The sequence below is a fragment of the Orbicella faveolata genome, unplaced genomic scaffold (assembly GCF_042242905.1).
Source record: "Orbicella faveolata isolate gen_17 unplaced genomic scaffold, um_ofav_v1 contig_13, whole genome shotgun sequence".
NCBI classification, from domain to species: Eukaryota; Metazoa; Cnidaria; class Anthozoa; order Scleractinia; family Merulinidae; genus Orbicella; species Orbicella faveolata.
In genome coordinates, this window is record NW_028301540.1 from 32998249 (window position 1) to 33019375 (window position 21127).

The 21127-nt window shown below is 39.4% G+C and overlaps 2 protein-coding genes across 3 annotated transcripts; one reads left to right on the forward strand and one right to left on the reverse strand.

The window, feature by feature from the left end:
* The first annotated feature begins 2820 nt into the window (after positions 1-2820).
* Positions 2821-7409, forward strand: LOC110047740 (sperm microtubule associated protein 1-like). The gene is made up of 4 exons (XM_089285601.1): positions 2821-3126; positions 3859-3958; positions 4204-4335; positions 6548-7409. The coding sequence occupies exons 1-4, from the start codon at positions 2872-2874 to the stop codon at positions 6577-6579; spliced, it is 519 nt and encodes a 172-aa protein (XP_089141727.1). The 5' UTR covers positions 2821-2871; the 3' UTR covers positions 6580-7409.
* A 475-nt stretch (positions 7410-7884) lies between these two features.
* Positions 7885-19049, reverse strand: LOC110047741 (uncharacterized). 2 transcript variants are annotated; one of them, XM_089285600.1, is made up of 6 exons: positions 18496-19049; positions 16873-18373; positions 13980-14246; positions 13433-13597; positions 12379-12483; positions 7885-11320 (listed from the first exon to the last, which is right to left on the reverse strand). In XM_089285600.1, exons 2-6 carry the CDS (start codon positions 18013-18015, stop codon positions 9491-9493), a joined length of 3510 nt encoding a protein of 1169 aa, XP_089141726.1. In that variant the 5' UTR covers positions 18016-18373; positions 18496-19049; the 3' UTR covers positions 7885-9490. The 2 variants fall into 2 exon arrangements, with proteins under 2 accessions (XP_089141726.1, XP_020609143.2); XM_020753484.2 differs by having other exon boundaries at positions 13980-14249.
* Positions 19050-21127: the final 2078 nt, after the last annotated feature.

Here is a 21127-nt window from a genome sequence, read left to right on the forward strand (position 1 = left end):
GTATGTGCAGCCCCAACGGGTATGGTTTTTCAGCCATTTTGGTCATAAATAGGGTATCAATTTTGGCCATTTCAGTCTTTAATAGGGTATGGTTTTAGCTGACTCGAGTCTTAAATTGAGTATGTTTCTTGGAAGAAGCTTCTTTTTCTTCATTATCAATAAGACCATTATCAAAAGCCCTTCATAACTTATGTTTAGGGCAACTGTACCAGCCGACACTTGGCAAACAATCAGCTGGAAGAAGTTAGAACATAAACGATTGTGTCTACAGAATGTTTGGTCTGTTACTATTTTCTTGCACTCTGCCCTTGATCTCATGCCTCGTGCTTAAACATCACACAAGAAAAAAACTGATCTACAGGTTAATTCCACCTTGCCTACACTGAAGATCTTTTGCTCAGGTTTCATAAGGATCCAGCTCACTGGCATACAATGATAGCCTTTAGCATATAGCAGTATAGCAGTTAAGTACATGTAGGATGGTGTGCAGCAGGCCCACTTTGCCACGGGATTTTGAAATTTCAGCATGAGATGAACACATCTTCTTCTTCTTCTTAAAACCTTTCACCCCATGGGGGTGGGGGGGGGGAATTAGGCCCTTAGGGAAGTCTCTCCATCCCTCGCTGTCGTGAGATGAAAACATAGTGCAACTAAAAAAATTAGACATTCATCACTCTTGAAACACAAAAAGGTTAACATTGCTGTTATGAGCCAAAGCCATCCACATGATATGGTCACTTAACTTTTTTTACAGATCACAATTTGTTTGTAGTACTTGTGAGATCAAGTCATACAACCGTAAGGTAATATAAGCTTGTATGTAGCTGGCCAAATCAATATTATAAATGTATGAACGTACATTTCAGACGGAACTGATCATCCAACTGTTAGGAGGTGAAATGGATTAAATATCTTGGCTTCAGTCTTGCAGAGATAATGGTAAAAATATTCCTTTGATCATTCTCACCAATGGGTCCAGTGGTTCTGGCCACACTCATCATCATTGACTCAGTGGGATTGACTTTATTGCTCTGAAGTGCTACTTGCATCCCAGAATCTCCACGAAGTGAAATTTTAAATCCTTTTATCCAGACTCCAGTGCAGAAGTAAACTTCTATGATTTTCAGGCGTGCGGTCAAAATCTTGAATCAATCTTGAATCAATACCCAATCTTAGCCTTTTTGAATTGCTTCTGTTTGTGAGTGTTGTTCAACTTACAAATGACTCGAAGGACTCCTTTCCTTTTCACAAACCGGCAACCGGGACACATAAGCTTCAGAGCAACTCGTACCTTGTACATTCGCACAGCCATTAAAGTGTAAGCAAGGCCGAACTGGCGAAAGTTACTCGAGATTCCCCTTACTAAAGGAAACATATTCTCAACTCTTCACACTAAAATGGTGGAAATTTAATATGGCGGATACTTATTGTGTTCCAGTTCCTTCGCATATTTAGTGCGCACTGGTTTTAGTCCTTCTGACCGCGCTACTGTATTAAACCGTCATTGCATTTTAAATATTCCTGGATATTTAAGGGATATTTTAAATATTTTTAGTCTCATTTTTTTTCTTCAATTTTATTCATAGTTCATTCATTGCAAGTTCATTAGCTTAGTACTGCAGGACTTGGTCTTCCATACAAAGATGCTCAGTCGCTCTCAAAGATCTAAACTAGTATCTGCTAGTATACAAATTAAAGTTAGTTGTTGGGACTGTGATTCCTTCCACGTCGGTAAAATATGTAGGCATCTCTCTAATTATGATTCTGCGCCAGCCCAGGGTGGCCTTTATAATTGGCCTTTATAGGGCTTGAGAGAGCCTGGGGATCAACTTAGGGCCCAACCGCCTGCAGTCTTCCCGTGACGGTCAAGAACGACATGTTACGTCTTGCAGCCCATATTGACTTATTGTGTATACTTTCTCAAAGTCCTTCTCCTCTTAGCTTCCTCAAACTCTTCGCACAGTCACACTTGGGTTTTTAGTAGAGGACATTTTTTCTTGTCACGCCGAGCTCGGCTTTCGCAGTTCGACTGCGCGGACCCGAGTCAAAGGCTCAAGTCTAGGCTTATTCGATTTCGCGAAAGGGTGATTGCCTATCACACGGTAAAAATCTGGGGTCCTGAAACAATTCAAATACCTCTAATTCACGTAGTCGTTCTTTTGAGGAGGGCGGGGGGTGTTCTTTGAAATAGATGACGCGCCAAGTGGTGACCGCCGTCATTAGAATTAATTACATAGTGATGTCACAGAACTATTTGCACTCCATTATCTAACCGGGGTATTGGATGGATTCATATGTGGATTCATTGTACAGTGACTTAAGAATAAAATGCCGGATGATACTGGTGGCGAGGACCCCAACGTAATAGACGTGTTTCTAGGCGGAGACAAGTCAGCTAGTCAAAGTGGGAATCTAGATAAAGACGGAACAGATGCAGACTTCTCGGGGTAATTTTCTTTCGAAAATGCAGCAGCATTAGCACAACCTTTTTTGTTTCCTTTTCTTGTTCGTGTTTATTTTAGTGCAAATGGATCGTAAGAAAAGGTGAGAGAACTGCATGAAGGAGAGATCGAGAAGAAAAATCAAGAACCCGAAAATTCGTCTGCTTTCATAAGTTTTGAGGCAGCTGAAGCATTTTGCAAACAAGCCTGATTATAGTAAACAAGAAAGAAAGAAAGAAAAAAACAGGTTAATTAAACGGTGGTATAAAAAGTCGCTAAAAACTTTCATTGCTCATTTCGATTCCCATTCTTTCTTGCACTTGTTTACATTCATGTACTAGTGAGTCACGTGATTTACCTTGACAACCAGAATCGTCTCTCTTGGTTACCTTGCAGGAAGAAACGGATCACTTTGGCGGTAAACTTCAAGATGTCTCAACAGCAGTATAAACTTGCACGATTTGCTAAATATGGCCCACCGCCTTTGTCTCAAGAAGACAAGCTTAAGGCAGAGAAAGGATTCGTACTCGATGCCGTAGCAGTTAGCACTCTTTCGGACGACTCAGGCCGCGCAAACCCGAAGATGGCGACCGCCATTCCACCGTACAATGGTCAAAACGACAAACATTCGAAAGGGTATTTTGAGAAACCCGTCGTCAAGAAACTTCTGAAAAAGACAGAGCAGGTACGAATAAGGGGTAGACTGTAATTTTGAATTGATTTGTTGGAAATGTGTTGCACATGTACGCGGGGATTGTTTATAATGTTTAGGCAAACATCAGCTGATCTCTGCAGCGCTTCATAACATTGTAAGCTTATATGTGCGAAAACACGAGAAAAATTTCGCCAATCATGACTATAAGGACTATAAGTAAATCATTGTTAATTTCTTCGAATTGCAGTTCCCTTTCTTCCTTTAGATATAGCTTAAGCGTATATACAGTAACCGCGCCATCTCGAATCTCGAGCTCCCCGGCCGGCGTTTACTTTTAGTAGTGCTTTTAGTCAGATACTCTTGGCTCTCTTCTGTCTCAGGGGGTGGTACAGTGGTACAGTGCCATGACAATCGTGTCATGAAGGCACCAAAATGTACAATGTAGTTGTCTGGGGCGGAACTAGAGAGGAGTTCTGGGGCTTCGGTCGCAATGCCGCCGGAAATACCGTTTCCGAGGACGTCAATTTGAAAAATGTTCCAGGGAAGGATGCTGCCCGGATCTCCCTACAGCGGTCGATAGCTTTAACCCCTTCTCTAAAATCCTCTATCTTCCCCAGGTTGTATTTGTAAATCCTTAAAGATATTTTATTACACTAAGTACTTTACATTAGTACTTAATTGTAGAATTATAACATAGCTTTTACAGTGTGCTAATTGCACTGTCATTAGTAGGCACACAAAAACAAAATAAATATTTTTTAGATCCCACCAGGCGATTCAATAACTGGGAAGCAAATGGACAAATTTTACGACAAAGGAATGATGGGTACTTACATCAAGCTTCGCAACAGTGCAGGTGCAGGTTAGTGACTTGGAAAGCAATCAATTTAATATAAATCACTGTCTTCCAAATTTACAAATTCACAGTTCCAGAAAATATCCATACCCTCAACCCGTGCCCCCCCCCCCCCCCGCCACCCCCTTGGAAATTCTGTCTGAGGGGTTGAGGGGTCTGACAAACACCCAAATTTTTGTCTTGTATTTTTTCACCACACAGTCAGGTTATTACCAGTATATTATTGCATTTTTATTTTTTTCCCATTTTAGGACATTCCACAAGTCAGGTTGGTGGTCATGGCTTGTTCATGGAGAACATCCATCCTCTCAATGGATTCAATGGTTCATTTGGTTTTCGAAGAAACACTCCTTGGCTTCGAAACCAGCCATCAGTCTTCACAGGTAAGTTACATGCTCATGTAAATGTGTGATGTAAGGTCAAACTGTCATACCAACTGTGCTAATCATTGAGTTATTTTGTTTTGTTTTGTTTTTTTTTGTTGTAAAAATACCTTATAGTTGGCATGTCAGGTGTTTGTATTGAATAGTTTTTGGTTTTTGGGTGGACTGATGTATATGTCTCAGACCAAACAGATTGAAGCTTCTGTGAACAACCAATCTAATTGCAACTTGTTTAAGTTTGGATGAGCCGATACTTGTTGACGTTAGCTAAACACGCCTGGGCAAGATGTTGGAGAAACTAGTATCAATTCATGTTGTTTCACGCAAGATTACGATCAGGGGAATTGAAACTATGATGCAACATATAATTTTGTTGAGAAAAGGTGTTTTCAAATATGGATTTCTACTGTGGAAATACGAATAGAAATCACTGAAACAAGTGAAAACGTTACCTTGAGGTTGAAGTAGTTTTTGTTGCAGGTGAATGTAACAAGATATTTTTATTTGTTAGTCTCAAACGGTAACTTGACACTTCTGTTTTTCACGTATGAGTGGTTACAATTAAAATTGATGAATCAGTGACTCTTGTTCACACAGTCAGAATAAACAAACAAGAAGCCAATTTAGCGGCATGTCCAGAAACTTTTACTTGCTATAAATTTTTGGACGTCTCTTTTTGTTAGTATTTTAATATCTTGCGGTAATGGCAATTCTTTAAAACAGGAATTTTTAAGAGAGATTTGTGGCAGGTAAACTCTTTAAATATTCCTGAGGACTTCATGGCGGCAAGTTAAACTGCAAATTAATTAGAGTAGACTTTCAGTTTGAGGTGACAAATTAGTGGTTCGTTTGTTTTGAAACAGATTCCTTGTGCGATTCAAAGAGGTAAACTTACGTCTCTCATGAAGTGACAAAACTTTTTCTGTAACTGACTTTTTGTCACCTAAAAGGCTCTCAGGCATTTGGAAGGGTAATGTGAGAAGGAAACGTCCTTAAATCTTTCGATTTCATGGCATCTTAAAAGAACTTATACTGTTTTTCATGTGTCTGGTTTCAGTTAGGTCAGGCTGTTTACTTTCAATTATGTCTTCTCTTTTACATGGGTTTTGAAATCAATATAATTAATTTGACATGGTTTTGTGGAATAGAGAACCGAAAAAGTACAATCATGCCTGGCAACAGAATAAGACCATGCTATTGTGTGACGATGTTATAATTAAATCGGTTCTTGTTGTAGAATGAGTCATTAAAGTTATCCAAAATCAACACCAATCTGCCGTTTACCATTAGCTACTATTACAGACTCTATGATGTTTAGCTGTCTGGTTGGGAACAGTTCCATGTAGTTCTTATAAACAAAGCCACTGATCGACTGTTAAAACTTAACCTTGATAAATGTAATGTTAGCTTGATATCACAGTTCCTAAGGTGAAACAAATTCTTTTTTTTCACTGTATATGGTAACCAAACAAACTTGTTAGATTAACCTTATCATAACTGTTAGGAGTCCACTGAGTGCTGCTACCTCCAGGGGCTTCTAATTCACAAAAAAACAACTCTTGCATGCCTTGCGTGCCTATGTTTGGACACGTCAGTGTATTGCTAGACTATGAGTAGTCCCTCTTTCGCTTAGGCCATTAATTGAGACTGTAAATAAACCATGAGGGGAAAAAATGACCGCGTGAAATCCTGGGGGTGAGATGCACAGAAAGGAGGGACTACCACCTAAACCAGAGAGTTTGAATTGTGTTGCTCTCACAATGCAAAAATATGATTGGCTTATGTTAGGGCGTCCACAACATGTTGTCAACATTTGAGATAATTTTGTGTGACGTCTTGCAGGAATGTTTATCTCGCTCTCTGAAAGTAGTTTTCTTTCGCGTCACACGATGGACTAAGTAAAAGAGGGACTACTCGTAGTCTAGTGTATTGTGTGTACATGTATATTTCAGCGCTGTAGCTTAAAATTGTTATCAGCATACAGTTGCTAACTACAAAATGTAGCAAAATACCAAACAAAGACTTTGGTATTAATGCCAAATTTTATTCCAAACATTTATAATTTAACTCACCCAAGAAACTATTCACACCTCACCTGTGTTTGTAGACAAAAAACAAAACTTTGCTGTCATTTTTAATTCTGATGTCAAGATGACATTGAAACATCATTTTTTAGCAGTGATATTCACTGATAAATGTTTTATTTCTGCAGGAAAAATTGACAGTCGTTCCTTGGTTCCATAAGTGACAAGTCTATTACAAACCTCCAAGCATCAAGAATTACCAAACCTCTGGTGTATTCCCGGCAGAACTGGTACAGATTTAATGCAAGTGTGTGAATAAAATCATATTGAATAGTAATATATTTTAATATATTCTTTACTGGATAACTGTCATTAATTTTGAAGAAAGCATTTGTGCATGGTGTTATGCTTTACTAAGCTAGTCAAGAGTAAATGATACAAGTAGCAAATGGCTCTAAGGGTCATATAGACAGTGTTAATAAAGTTACAGCTATATTAAGCCATCAAAACTGAACTGTGTTCAAAGAGGTCTGGTACACTTGTCATTCTAAAAGTATCATGAAGAACTCAATCAGAGGCGACTGTCATTTATCATGTGGACCAGTTACTACTTGATCTTCTCTGTCCATCTCTGGATCACACACACAGGCACAGAGGGAACAGAATACAACATATTGACAGTAATTCATACTGTGCTTTCACAGTGTAAAGGTGTTAGTAGTGCAATAGTGAACTTTGTCCGACAATGGAAAACTTCCACAACTGTGGACAAGTAAAGTACTCTGGACTCCACCAAGCTATGCTAAACTGCTTTAAAACCCGAATGTCCTGGGTTGTTATCTCTCTAGTGAGAGTATGTAATATAATGTATCTGTAACACTAGTGTCAACCTTACATTCATATCTTTTGAAGCCATGAAGTGAACTCTGTTTTTAATGAAGTATGCATGCTCAAGGGAGTCATAACTTGTTGTTAATAAACGTATTCAGGCTACAATGAAGGGTTTGAGAGGTTTCTTAAAAAAGTGTGCAAATAAAGTACTGAAATTTACATATGTCTCCTGAAGTTTTATCGAATGTATACTTTGTTGACCATACGGTTATGGTATTTTTCATGAAACATCAGCATTTGTTAGCCCCACAGCTGCCTTTAACAACTTATTTGATTGCAATGTTCTTTTTTTGTTCTCATATTTTCTTTCATTTACATAAAAAATATTATCTGTATTTATTGATGATCTAGCCAGTAAATTCATCCATGACTGAGTAGCAAGTCAAGTTTGAGCCTTCATTCGGCTGAAGACTACATGTGGCATATTTTTTCATGACACATTGTGCCACAGATTGTTGCATGCAAAAGAACATGCAACACCCAAAGGATCCAACTCCAGACAGTTTGGGAGAAAGAAAAGAAAAAGGCCACTGAACCCCACCCAAGGGTAAGAAAGGCATATTGGAATTTTATTGAGAGCTAGGGCTGGGGGAAAGAGGATACGGTATTGCACAAATTAACACACTGAAAAAAGTGGGAAACAAAACATTGTGTTTTACATGTATAAAAATAAAATAATACATACCGCAATGCATACTATTGCGCCTTTCACACAAACTCTAAAGTACAAAACCTAATTAATGATTGTGTTTTTGGCTGCTGCCAATCATGATTTTGATGGCAACCGGTGAACTTTGAAAAAAAGGAAACAACATGTATTGAAATTTACCAATCAAAACCTGCAGATGTGACCATTTGAACTGGTTGAAGTAAATTTTTGCTTCCTGAGTGCTCTGTTAACATGACTGGCAGCAGTAAAACACAAAACGGTTAGGTAAGGTAAGGTTGATAGCTAGAGCAGCATTAACGTATTACTAAAAGCCATAGTAACATGTTCTTCTTGCATGTCTGTTATACACTATAAAATATCTAATACGAATTGTTCAGTGGCATCTTCGGGACTTCTTTACATTTGCATGCTGATAAAATTGTGGTAAATATTTAACACCGGCAGCACAGGCATACTTGCTCTACCTGAAGGTTTATTTGCTGTTGATAACAAGTCTTTCAAGGCAGTTGAATTACCTTACGTCAAAAACAAGTTTTGTTACCTGTTTTGGTAGCTAGTGCTAGCCTGTGATTGACTCTGGGTGATTTCAAATGTGTTCTTTGAAAAACAAAATATTATTCTATATTAACTGCAAGATTTATTTAGCGGTAACCAAAACAAAAATGGTCAGGAGTAATTTTTTCATGGTAAATTGTTATTTTTGATAAAAAAGTGATTTTTTTTCCCAGTTATGATTACCATGCCTGATTAAGTTGTGCAGTTGAACCCCCAAATCTCAAACTCCCTAAGGAAAAAACAGTTTAAGATGGCGGGTGGTTTGGGACAGCCAATAATAAATTACTGAAAAGGTATATGCAAGTTAAGAGAGAATGATTTGAATTTTAGGGGATAATTCGAGATATCCAAGTCTGAGATAGTGAAGTTCAACTGTATATCCAAAGTCATCTACATTAATAAAGCATTCTTGATTCTCATTCTTATCATTGTCATTATTGTTATTCTCATGTCCTCATTATTATCATTATCATTATTCTCTCTCCTTCTTAGAGGCTCCCAAGTGGATGGCACCCTCATGCGGTGTACTAATTTCACTACAATATTACAATCCTGTAATTAATAATTATGTGATATTGCTAAAAAAATTAATCAATATTAATTGGACCATGATGATAGTGTCATGCTGGCTGGATGATTTGAAGGACTCTGCACTAGAATTCAGCAAAAAGAGTTATTCTGAAACAATGAGCACAGATTGTTTGTCGTTCATAAACTGTCACAATCATCTTCATTGACATAGATATGTCAGGGAAACAATTGTATAAAATTAATTGTGACATTGCTCCTGTAATTATTATTCAATAGTAGCATACCAACATGTACTGCTTGCCCAAAGTCTTTGATAATGTGTGCCCCTAGTTAAGTTACACTCCAATTCATGAGAAGATGCACCAGATGATTCTGGTAATTGTTTTGGTAGATTGGCAAATCATTCTACTCTACCTACCCACCTCTACATAAATTTGTTTCTAGCTGAGTATAGGTCATCGACTGAAAAACCAGAAGACTGGATTTAAAAGATGGACATAGCACTTCCAGCTGCTTGACCTCTTGAATTTTGACACATCTCAAGGTATCTTTCTTCTTCACGAAGAGAATTCAACAGAGTGTTCATGTCGTTAACAACCATGTTGCCATTCCCAACAAAGTCTGATACACCACCATTTTCAGTGGATAGTGAACCAATACCTGACACCATCAGATCCTCATAATTTCCCATGTCAAACTGGCTCCTCTGGCTAGAGGTCTGCATTGCAGTATCGTAAGTTACATTTTCTGATGGTGGGTAGAAACCATTATAGACTTCAGTTGTACTAAATTGCTGACCAGTTCTGTACCTTGGTGGAGGCCAGTTCCCTTCTTGAGGCTTTCTCAAGTCACAAGACTGTGGATCTTGTTGGATTGTAGGGTTGGGTGGTGATGGGAAGAGTGATTGAGGTCGGTGATGCACAGTCTGTAAACTAGGTTGCTGTTCATGCTGCGACTGCTGAGCTGTCTGCTCTTCCTCAGGATATGGATAGTGACACAATCTTTGTGTTTGCCTCATGTCTTGACTCCCAGGTGGAGGGTGCATACGGGGAGTTGACTCGAGATTCTTTTCCTCTTGTGGATTTAAGTATGCATCAAACTCTTTTGGATCTAACTCACCACAAATCAGTTCTGTTTCATTCACATTTGCCATAGATGTTGCTTGTCTATTAACTGGCACACCTTGGGGCTCAAGCCTAGCAACAGGTACTCTTGCTTGTCTGATGGGTTCACTACTACGACGCTGCTCACCCTTGCCATTTTTTGGAAGGTAGTTTCCAGAACTATCTGCCTCACAAATTACTGTGTCACTTTTCCTTCTGTTAGTGGCATCGGCACATGTACTGGTAATTCTCTGAGGTAGCAAGTGTGATGAAGGTGGGATCTTGTGGAACATGGGGCTTCGTATGACTGCCAAGTTTGACTGACTTCCATAACCACTGCTATTACGGCTCAATCTGTTGTGAGGTGCACTCTGGTTGCTGCAAGTGCTTGTCTCACTGGTACGACGGAGAGTATCATCATTTCCATCAAGTGGGTGTAAATGTGGTCTACGATGTGGAGGGGTCATCCCTTTTGGTATTGGAGGAACACTGTAGCCATTGGGGAAATGGGGTATAACCTCTTGAGGTTGAATATTTGTGGTTGGAAAGGGGCTAGCCTGACTGGATCGACGACTTCCATAAGAAGACCAACCACTTTCTTGGCTGGATCTTCTACTTGCGTTACCAGCAAGGTCCACAGATAAATGGCTGCCTTCACTTGATCTGCGTGATGTTTGGCTCATTCGCCTGGAAACATCATTCACCCAATCTTCTACATCTCTCTTGTGGACATCAATCTTTGGAAGGTTGAAGCTCTGGGATTGAGGTCTGGCTTCAACAGATTGTGCTACCGTCACAGCACCATTTTCTGCAGGCTCCCAGTCTCCTTCCAAAATATCTGGAAGATGGCTTACAAATTGGGGACTCCTTGGAGATATGCCCAATGTGGACTGTCCCACACTTCTTGGACTGTCTTGGCTGGATGGAATATTAAGCACACCTGGGGTCCTGTCACAGCTTGAAGAAACTGCATCGCCCTCAAAACTGCTACCTACAAATGTTTGAGAACAACTTCCACCTTGGACCACACTGCTAGCACTGCTTGATCCCTCCATTCCTGGTGATAAAGGTTCTGCAACATGGTTGCCTGCTGGCTCTGCAGCTTGTGAGGTACTGGAAGACATTTGGTTTCCTTGGCCTTTCTCAGGAGCTGCGCTTTCGTTTTTATCTGGGTTTGATGGCGGTTTCTCTCTGCCTCCTTCTGCTTTCAGCTGTTATAAACAAAATGGTACATTACTCTTTATATTGAGGTAATAAGAGTGAATTAATTTAATAATTTAAATCAATTTGGTAAACTGCTCTGAAGTGAGTTTTCAAAAAGAGAAATGTAGCAGTAAAATACAGGCCAAAGGGATTGCAGCACCTTCAGGCAATTAAAATGTGTGTAAAATGCGTGAAGTATATGCATAAAATGTGTGTAAGGTGCGTGTAATTACATGTGTGAAATAGTTACTATGCTTGTAATTACACGCATTTGTGTAATTTCATGCGTCTAATACTTGGGTGTACTTAAATTGGAAGAGGAAATCCTTTTTTATTCATACACACATTTGCATGTATTTTTGCAAAACAAAAAGCCAGTACTAACTTGTTACCTTAAACCTGTAAGCCGGTTCAAGAAAACTTAGTCGATCCTATTGGAATATGTTTAATGACAGAAAGCAAGAAGGCAATGAAGGTGTCGCAATGAAGTCCAGTATGGTAAATGAATTGTTTTCATTACACACACTTAATAATTTCCAGTTAAGTGACTGCACATTTTACATGCAATATCAAGTCCACTAGTTCATTTAATCAGTTACACGCATTGCTGTGTATTAATTTGCGTGTTTGCTGCATGTTAAGTGCATGGTCACTGTGCATAATATGCATGTAGTACACACACTGTAATGCTGCAATCCCTTTGGCCTGTACTATAGGTGCTTAAAAGCTTTCTTTTTTAGTGATACAATAAACTCTTGTAAGTACATAAGGCCTGGGTGAGTGAGCTTTAACAGGCTTTTTATGTAAGGCTTATTCTTACTGGAAAGGAAGTTGTGAAGACATTCTGTTGTAGGTTTTTTTATAATTGCTAAGTTTTATAATGGTGACTTTACTAATAGTACAGTTAACAAGGCTGATAAGTTCTCGCAGGACACCAAAACTCTGAAGATAATTAGGCATTTGGAAATGCAAAACAGGATGTCTACAGTTTGACTGACTGGGGAAAATTGTATCATTCCTAAAAGCCCTTGTAAAAGGTACTGACAGCTATGTATTCCTAACTTACCCTCTTGATTCCTTGTTCCCCATGAACTGTTTTGGTGTGCTTTCTCAGTGAGCTAGGATCTGTATACCTTTTTGGGCAGCCAGGCACTTTACAGACATAAGGTTTCTGAAAGGAAAGGACGACTGGTTGAGCCAAATGTACCTTTATTTCCTTAAAGTGCCATGCCTAGGTGATCGCTATAAGTTAGAATTTTAGAATTTGTACTAAGCTTGTACAAGCGAAGTGGAATTAACAAGTTTTGAGGCCATGTATATAATTATATAATTAGGATATCTACAGTACTGCAAATCTATAAACACGTACATATACGGTATCAACATTGTACATCATATAGTCTGCACTCAGTACAAAGCAGTCGACACCTTTAGAGCCTATATCCAAGTTTCTACAGTATGGATGGGATACCAGTAGTGGATCTAGGGGATGGGCTCAGAGGGGGCCAGGGACCCCCTCCTTATTTTGGGTAAAAAAAGAAAAAAATGACAGAGGGAAGAAAAGCCGGCAGGGCAAGCACAACACCCCCACCCCCCCCCCCCCCCAATGCCTTAGCTCAAGGTCTTGATCTGCCTCTGAATACTAGTCATTGCAAGGTTACCACCCATTTCCTGCAATGACTGTCAGGTTGTTCAAAATGTTAGCCAGTACCCAGTAGTCCCAGTGCTGTTCAATCTGCAATCCAATGCTCCTACAACCCCATTCAAGTAACCACTTGAGATATTCCCAAAACTGGGGGGGGGGGGGGAGGGGAATTGTGGCCCAATAGTCAGTGCACTAGGACAGGTTCAAGTACTCACTAGGGTTATTGTACTGTGTTCTTAACAGCAAGACACTTTACTCTCATAGTGGCTCTCTCCATACCACCCAGGTACATAATTATAAATGGGTACTGGAGAATTTAACTCCTGTGATTGACCCTGCAATAGACTAGCATCCCATTCAGCAGAACGCACACCTTCATGCTAAAGAAGCTGGAGGAAATCAGCAGTTCTCTCGGTCTGGCCCACTAAAACTCTAACACTGACATAACCATACCTTTCCCTTAAACTCTACTTACCACTGAGGAGTGTGTCCTGTTTTGGTGTTTTGCTCTGTCTGATGCATTAGAGAAGGCTTTATTACACCCTTCCACCTCGCATACATATGGTCGCTCTCCAGTATGTGACCTGAGATGGGTCTTGAGGTTCTCAAGTCTGGAGTAAGCCTTGGTACATCCATCATACTAGACAAAAGAAACACAAGATGAAGACAATGACTGCAGAGATTCTGCTCCTTGTCTGCTGCAGTACTTTTTAAAGGGTAAGCCTTGTTACAGCAGATCATGCAACCTTCAATATTTCCAAAACATTGTGAGGCAGACAGGTAACAAGAGGAAAGTAAATAAGGTTAACTGGGGGGACTAGATTGACTTGTGACAACTTATTCTCAATAGTAGCATTAAAAAGGCAATTATGGCAATCATTACTAGAAATTGATTTTTGACCTGGGGAATTAGGTTATCTCACTGATGATAAGTTAGTTTTGAACTAACTGGAAGTATGACAGTTGCAGAGTATGACTCACAAAAAAAAAAAAAAAATGACGTGCTGGACATTTTGACTTACAGTACATTTATGGGGCTTCTCTCCAGTATGACGGCGCATGTGTACAACCAACATATATTGAGCCTTAAAGGGCTTCTTCTCTCTAGTGCAGCCATCCCAGTAACAAGTGAAGTCCTTGCGATCTTTTTTGATGTGATCACTGTTGACATGCTTGACAAGATCATCTTGTGATTCACACTGCATTTGACATTCTTTCCAGTGACATGTCATATCATGCTCTTGATCTTGCTCAGCTTGATTCTCCTCACCTTCATTATCTGAACCTTCCTGCTGTAGATGGAGGGAACATTTTTTTTGATAAACGTGATTAGTTTCCTGGTTTGGGTAAACTCTAGACCCTTCATCAGCCTCCTTTCAGGACAATGATTGTCTTGGTTTAGTCAAAGGTTCAGCTGGTGACAATAATGAGACAATGCAAAGGCTGACCATTGATATTTACAGACTGTGAAAGGCTAATTTACACATGCCTGTCAGGTGAGCCATGGTTAATCCAGTCAACATCTCAGTTTACAGTGACTCACAATATTTTTGATATTTGTACTCTTTCTTTGCAGAGTGCAAGTGTATTTGAATGCACTAGCTATTAACATTTCACAATGTGGTTTTGTTAAAGATGCTATCTCTTGTAAACTTATACCTTGTTATATACATGATAATTCTCCCACCCAAAGGATTTAATAAATAAGAGGCTAATATTGTCAGTTATCTAAAGAAAATACTGCCACAGGTCAGGCCTGTAAACAAAATTAAGGTAAAATATCAATAAACACAGAAACTAAATTTTCTGCATGAGTCATAAATTTCAGTTATTACAAACAATAATTGATGAATGGAACTGCAGACTTCAGGTATGTTTTATGTTTATTAATTTGTCCTAATCCCTGCAGAAAGGCTTTTTTATCTTTCTGTTTTCAATTTTCTGCCAGTGGGTGGACATCATCATTGTGGAGTGAAGTTTTACATTTGACTCAAGATTATGTGTAACAGTAATGTTAATATTTTATTATCTTTCAAAACTTTCAAAATTGGCAAACCCACATTAAAAAAGTAAATCTTCCATCTAATCTTCTTTTCATTGCCTAACAGCACATATTAATCACCTACGAACAATAGACAGGCTAGTTAATCCGATCAGTTAAAGGTTATCAATGTTATTTGCCAGCTGAGAGAGGGATAACAGTGTAGACATAACACTGCGTTTCCCCTTGCAGATCAACTACAGAAACTTAAAGCAACACCTGACTTCTTGCACATATTTCTTTTCCCCTACTTGTATGTATTGAAAAGCTATCATACAGATTGAGAAGTAATCACTACCCCTCGGAAAGCCAGAATTGACAGCTAGTAGAGGGTGTGATGTAACACTGCACTCTATTCAGTCCAGTGGCCTGTGTTGGAAAAAGCAATTGATGACATGAACTTTCCATTTTGTTTTGCTTCGTATTGTGATAGATTATCAGTAATTAATCCATTGTGAAAAGACATATGGCAATTTTTCTCTTCTTTTTTTTTTCTTAGGGATTGCAAAAGCTGTTTGTTTGCTTTATGAGGCTAAAAAGAGTGACTGACATCATTATTGTGTATCATTTTGTAAAACATCATCAAACAGACCACCCCATCTAAAGAATTATGTTTTTACACTGATCATGAAGAGCCATGGCTCTATTAATCCATTAGATTGGAACAGATATGTAAACCTTATTTCAAAAGTGATATGTAAACAGCCATATACTGTGCTACGGCTTTTTGGAGCTCAGAACTAGAGACCTCAAAAGGATCATTAAACACTAGATATGAATATTATTTATAATAAGCTTATTCCCATTGCATGTGATTTACAGTCTGGTTAGCACAGTAGGATATGCCAAGGTGATTGAAGTCCAGCCAAAAATACTTCAAGAAGTGGTTCACATATAACCACAAGTATTCTAACAATGTCATCAATCTTTTAATGCTATATAAATGACTGTGAATGACTATACAAAATGTTTACTTATGTCTGGCTTGGAGAAGGATAAAAATTTCAAAAATCTTTTAGTAATAAATGAAAGGTTTCTGTTCTGTACTTGTAAGTACATATCTTTCAAACCAGGGTTTAAAACACTTCAAGTACTTAAGAACCATGCTGATTCCTTTTCAATCTCTTTCCCACACCCATAGGGCAGAACATTTTTCAAATTCTACAACAATTATTACTAACCTGCCTAAAAATCCCAGTACAATCCACTTAAATAAACAGACCATTGTAATTCTATTGTTTAAAATTCTAAAAGGAGTATCTATAGTATAAATTTTCAAGGGTTTTTTTCAGTGCAAAACAACCAACACATGTTATTCATATAAATCAATACAGCTTCAATATAGGGAAGTATTCAAAACCAAATTAAATGGCAATTAACACTGGCAAAGTTATGTCATCTTTTTCACCTGCTAGGTTGACATAAGTTACCAGTAAAATGGAAAGAAAAAATAATATTGGCTAATCAAGTAGAGCAAATAGGAAAAAAGTAAATAGTGAATAAGACATGGTAAATAACTCTAGAATTATTCTTTATAACACAAGAAGGTTGGTGTAACAGTGAATTTTCAGCTTGACCCACTCTCTTCTGCCTGGAAATAATACAATATTGTTCCCACACAGAATTCCCTTGCCTATAGTATTTGCAGTATAGATGTCTATCCATACTTTTCAAAGATATAGGCTTGCAGATCACCATCCTCATTGTGTGATTATAATTATGCATGATAGTAGTTGGGTTTTCTGTAGGGAGAGGGAACAGGTTCTGACTGTATAGAGTTCAAATTAATATCATTGCACAGTATGTTGATGCATTATTATTCCAGGTATACTATTAATTTGACAGTGATCTAAATGCAAAACAAAACATGCTACCTTTATTTCTGAAGTTCCAGGTGAGGTTGTGGAGTCAAGGGGGCAAATGTCCATTCTTTCCTCTTTGCAGTTGGCAGTTTCTGACTCTTTAATGCTTGACACTTTAGGCGATTCAGCACAACTCATGCTCTCTGGTGCTTCTTCCTTTGTCCCATCAGCACCAGTCGTCGAACTTGGAACTGCATCTCTCATGGAAGCTGGTGTTGGTAATCGGGGAGGGGCAATGGGCGGAGGGGTAATGAACACATTTCTGACAGTGGGATAGCGAGATGCCTGGCGTGAACCAGGAGAGGTGCAAAATCCAATGGGGCTCAAATGTCCAAAGGACCCTGCTGAAGACACTCTGGTTGGTCCAAGGTACCCTGACAAGGAATCTGGTGAACCCCTTATCAGTGCGTTCAAGTCAATCGACTCAACAGATGATGGGGTATTAGAAAGCGCACGCTTTCGACTCATTCTTGCTGACAGTCTTGGGCTTGGAAAGTTGGAATGTGGAAGATCTATAACTGTTGACCTCAGTGATGTTGCGGTTGATGGTGGTTCTCCATAATCAGATCCTGCATTTCTGTGCAGAGATGCCAAGTAGTTTGATGGTATGAGAGGTTTAACAAAGGGCTGATATCCAGGTGGCCATTCTGCTTTGGGACGGGCAATTTCTGAGTCTGTGTGCCTTCTCTCGCGAGAAATGGGCATTGGAGGGACCACTCCAGGTATTGGTGGTGGACGTGAATAAAATCCGTCCGGGTGGTGATATTGATAGTGAGGGTATGGAGAATGGGAATGAGATACTGGGGATAAATGTGGTGGTAGAACAGGGCTTTGAGGATTATGCCAATGTGGTGTCCGACCAGGATAATAGTGGTTGGTGTGATGCTGGGCTGGCATGGAAGGTGGTGGAATGTGAGGAGGTGGGTAGTGAAGTTCATAAGGGTAGTATTCAGGATATGGTGATGAACGATAGGAGTGGTTTGTACCCCATGATGGTCCATGTCTATGGCTGTATGCATAACCATGTGGCCGTCTGCTCTCTAAAGAAGCCGTCCTATTATTCGATGGCTCCCTGTGGCTCACATCAAAGTTTGTTTGGGTTTCCCGATCATGAGCGCGATTCACGGAATTTATCTCCGGTTTGGACTCATCCATGCCTCTTCACTAACAGTCCAAACAGCTTCCTGAAGATACGCTGCTTTTACAACACAAAAAGTTCTTTGACCTTGGTCGATTTAATCGGGTTTTGTTTAGGACGCGACTGTGGTAGTTGCGTTTCCGCTGTATGTCCTGCTATAGAATGGGTCACGATGCGGATCACGGCAATCTGCCCAAAGATGAACTTTTTATCACGTAGCAAAACGCATGAAATCCAGTTCGTATTATCCCCAAGTGTTTCAATGGGTTTCTTGCGTGAATACACTGTACCACAGCTCTCCACAACCTTGGCAGTTGTACAACCACATCCAATCAAGTCCTACATAGTAATTGTCGATTGTAGAGTTCAAACATCCTGAAACATACATACACAGAGGATGGTGTTGGTGTTCATAAAGTTCCTACTTACATGTTTAATAAGAGTGGGAGCGAAATCTAACTAAACGGCCACAGCAACGAAACAGCGCCAGCACTCACCTCGAAATACAGACTGCTGTTATGAATACTTGGCGGGCAAATGAATAACAACACAGTGTGGAGCGGAGATCGCACTGAAAAAATAATTTTGTGATTCTTTTAGCAGAGACAGTGAAATCGGAACAGTGACCGCTCTTTGCGCGCGGCAAAATTTTAAGGGTCACGAAAAATCAAGACGGAATATAAATTCCCTAAATGCATTCCCTTTGATTTGGAAACACGAGTATCACTTTTCCTCAACCACAGGAGACCGTCGTCATAGAGAAATCGGGTTTTCTTCGCAGTATTTGACAGATGTTTGTATCATCTTACTGGTTTGGCTAATACAAAGAGCATTCAAACAGTACTTGGCCAATCGTTTCGGCGGAATTCCGCAACACGAAACTCCTTCGGGTCAACAATGATGTCGGAGAGCTGTTTGATTGGCGTCAATAACGCCCTCAAGTTTACAGATAAGAACGAAATCAACAAGATGTTTATTACGGTAAACGCGACTGCCTCACGGGCTGCCATAGAGTGGACATTTGTGTCGTTTACGCTCGGAAGAGGCGGAATTTCGTGTCGTAATGGTGTTTTTGTTTGATGATCGCGTCGCTCTTGGTTTGATACTGCGTGGGAATTCGGGATGAAATGTTTAGTATCACTTGAAAAGGTATCGAAAATATTAGCTGTAGAGTTAAGTTACGAACGTAACAATCTGGCGTGTTGTTGGTTTAAAATAGCTCTGCTCAGATGGGTTTTTTGAGTGAGTGAAACCCAAATACTCTCAAGATTAAAGATTGTTGACTCTGACATTCCAAAGCAACAAGACTGTACGTATTTCCGTTCTTGTACGTGGCAGATTTAAATTTACGCCTGAGTTAGAAAAACTATTTTGGCGAACTTAGGAAACTTATTTAGTTCTCGTTGAGTTCAAGGTTTTCCCGTGAGATCATTTTATCGCTCTTAACAGCAGCACATTGTACTTTCATTGTGGTTTTAGTTCTTTTGCCCGGATCAAATATCAAATAGTACCCCGCGAATCTATATCACCCGGCCGCGAGAGAGGAAGAAATTGAGCTCTTCCTGTTGTAGTGGGATTAATTTGATGACGTCCCTCGTTTCTGATGTTAAACAGAGAAAAAAGTCGCCAAGTTCTTCAACTGAAAGTCGTGAACAATTTGAAATCAAATGAAGGCGGTAACAAATAATCTGTAGAAATTAGAAAATCTCAGGTAGAGTGAATTCGATACTTGTCTAGAAAGGACCAAAGTCACCAAACTATAACTAAAATAAAACCCAAAATACAAAGATAACAAAGCCTAAAACGGGAAGTGATTGCGATTTTCGCCATGTAATTGTTTGCTTTGATTCTTTTGTTAGCTTCAATCAGCATCAGTCCTCAGTGGTGACGGGATGGGTGTTGGCAGGCGCGATATCGTGCAAATTAGACCCGGGGGGTACTCCGAGAAAAATTGGGTCAGGGTGTGTGGCCCAAAACCCTTATACTTAGTTCCCTAGTTCAAACCGATGTTAACGGCATCGCGAAGGGCTTTGGCTGATGGTCTTATCGATAATGATGAAAAAGTAGCTTCTTCTAAAAAACATATCCAATTCAAGACTAGAGTGCAAAAACCATGCCCTATTTATGATCAAAATGGCTAAAGTCGATACCCTATTTTTGTCTATTGGGACCGCACATACCTATATAGCTCATATAAGGGAGTACCCCCGGAAATTAGATTCCAACAGTGAGAAAACGTGTTTTGTTTTTGTTTTGTTTTTTGCAAACAAGCTATTCCGTTAAATAAAGGCAGCTTGATAGTTATAAAACGTGAGCTTTTCTGATCCCCGAAGAGTCACAATCTCCTCCAAAATTTCGTGACTTTGATCTAATCAGTGATCTCTAGGCTGTTCACAGCCCTCTATTTTCTCGTATTTTTATTCGATCGTTGAACGCGCGGATAGAATATGCGAGATAACTGTGAAGTCTTTATTTAGGCCGGAAGGTTTTATTCAAAGTCAAATGTGAAACCTTGGAAAGCACCACTTCATCTTAAATACATGTAGATCACGGACTGGTTTTCCGCTTTAAAAAACAAAATCAAAAAGCTGTAAGTCATTAGCCTGACTTTGAGAGTCGACCGGCTTTCAGGCGGAAGCGGGCTAGCAGGTAACGATGGATGGAGATGGGACAAAACAATTTCACTGTATGCAACTTTCCATATATTCATTATAAACCAAAGGAAAGTATAACTTTGCTAACTTTTCTGAAAAAGAGTGATCAAAATCTAATTCTGGTCAATTCTCTCCAGTAATTGCATTTAGCAATTCGAAAGTATTGCTGCATGTTCAAATCTTCAAACCAGCTCTAAATAAAATCAAGAATTTGTGGGATGACCTCATGACCCGGCTACAAAAGGTTGCTGTTTAGTGGCAGCTTTATTGTGTTTTTGGTCTCGTGGTTTTCTACTGAACTGATGGTCCGCTCTTCCCCTGTAATGTTCCTGTAGTTTACACAATTATCTAATTTTTACACGTATTTCAATGTTCCCGCATTCCGCTCGGGATTAGGCCCGGTTCTCGTGTAAATGGATTAAATGGGCAAATCAACTTCCGTTGTCTCGATTACCAGCCGCTGTTCGTAGGACGG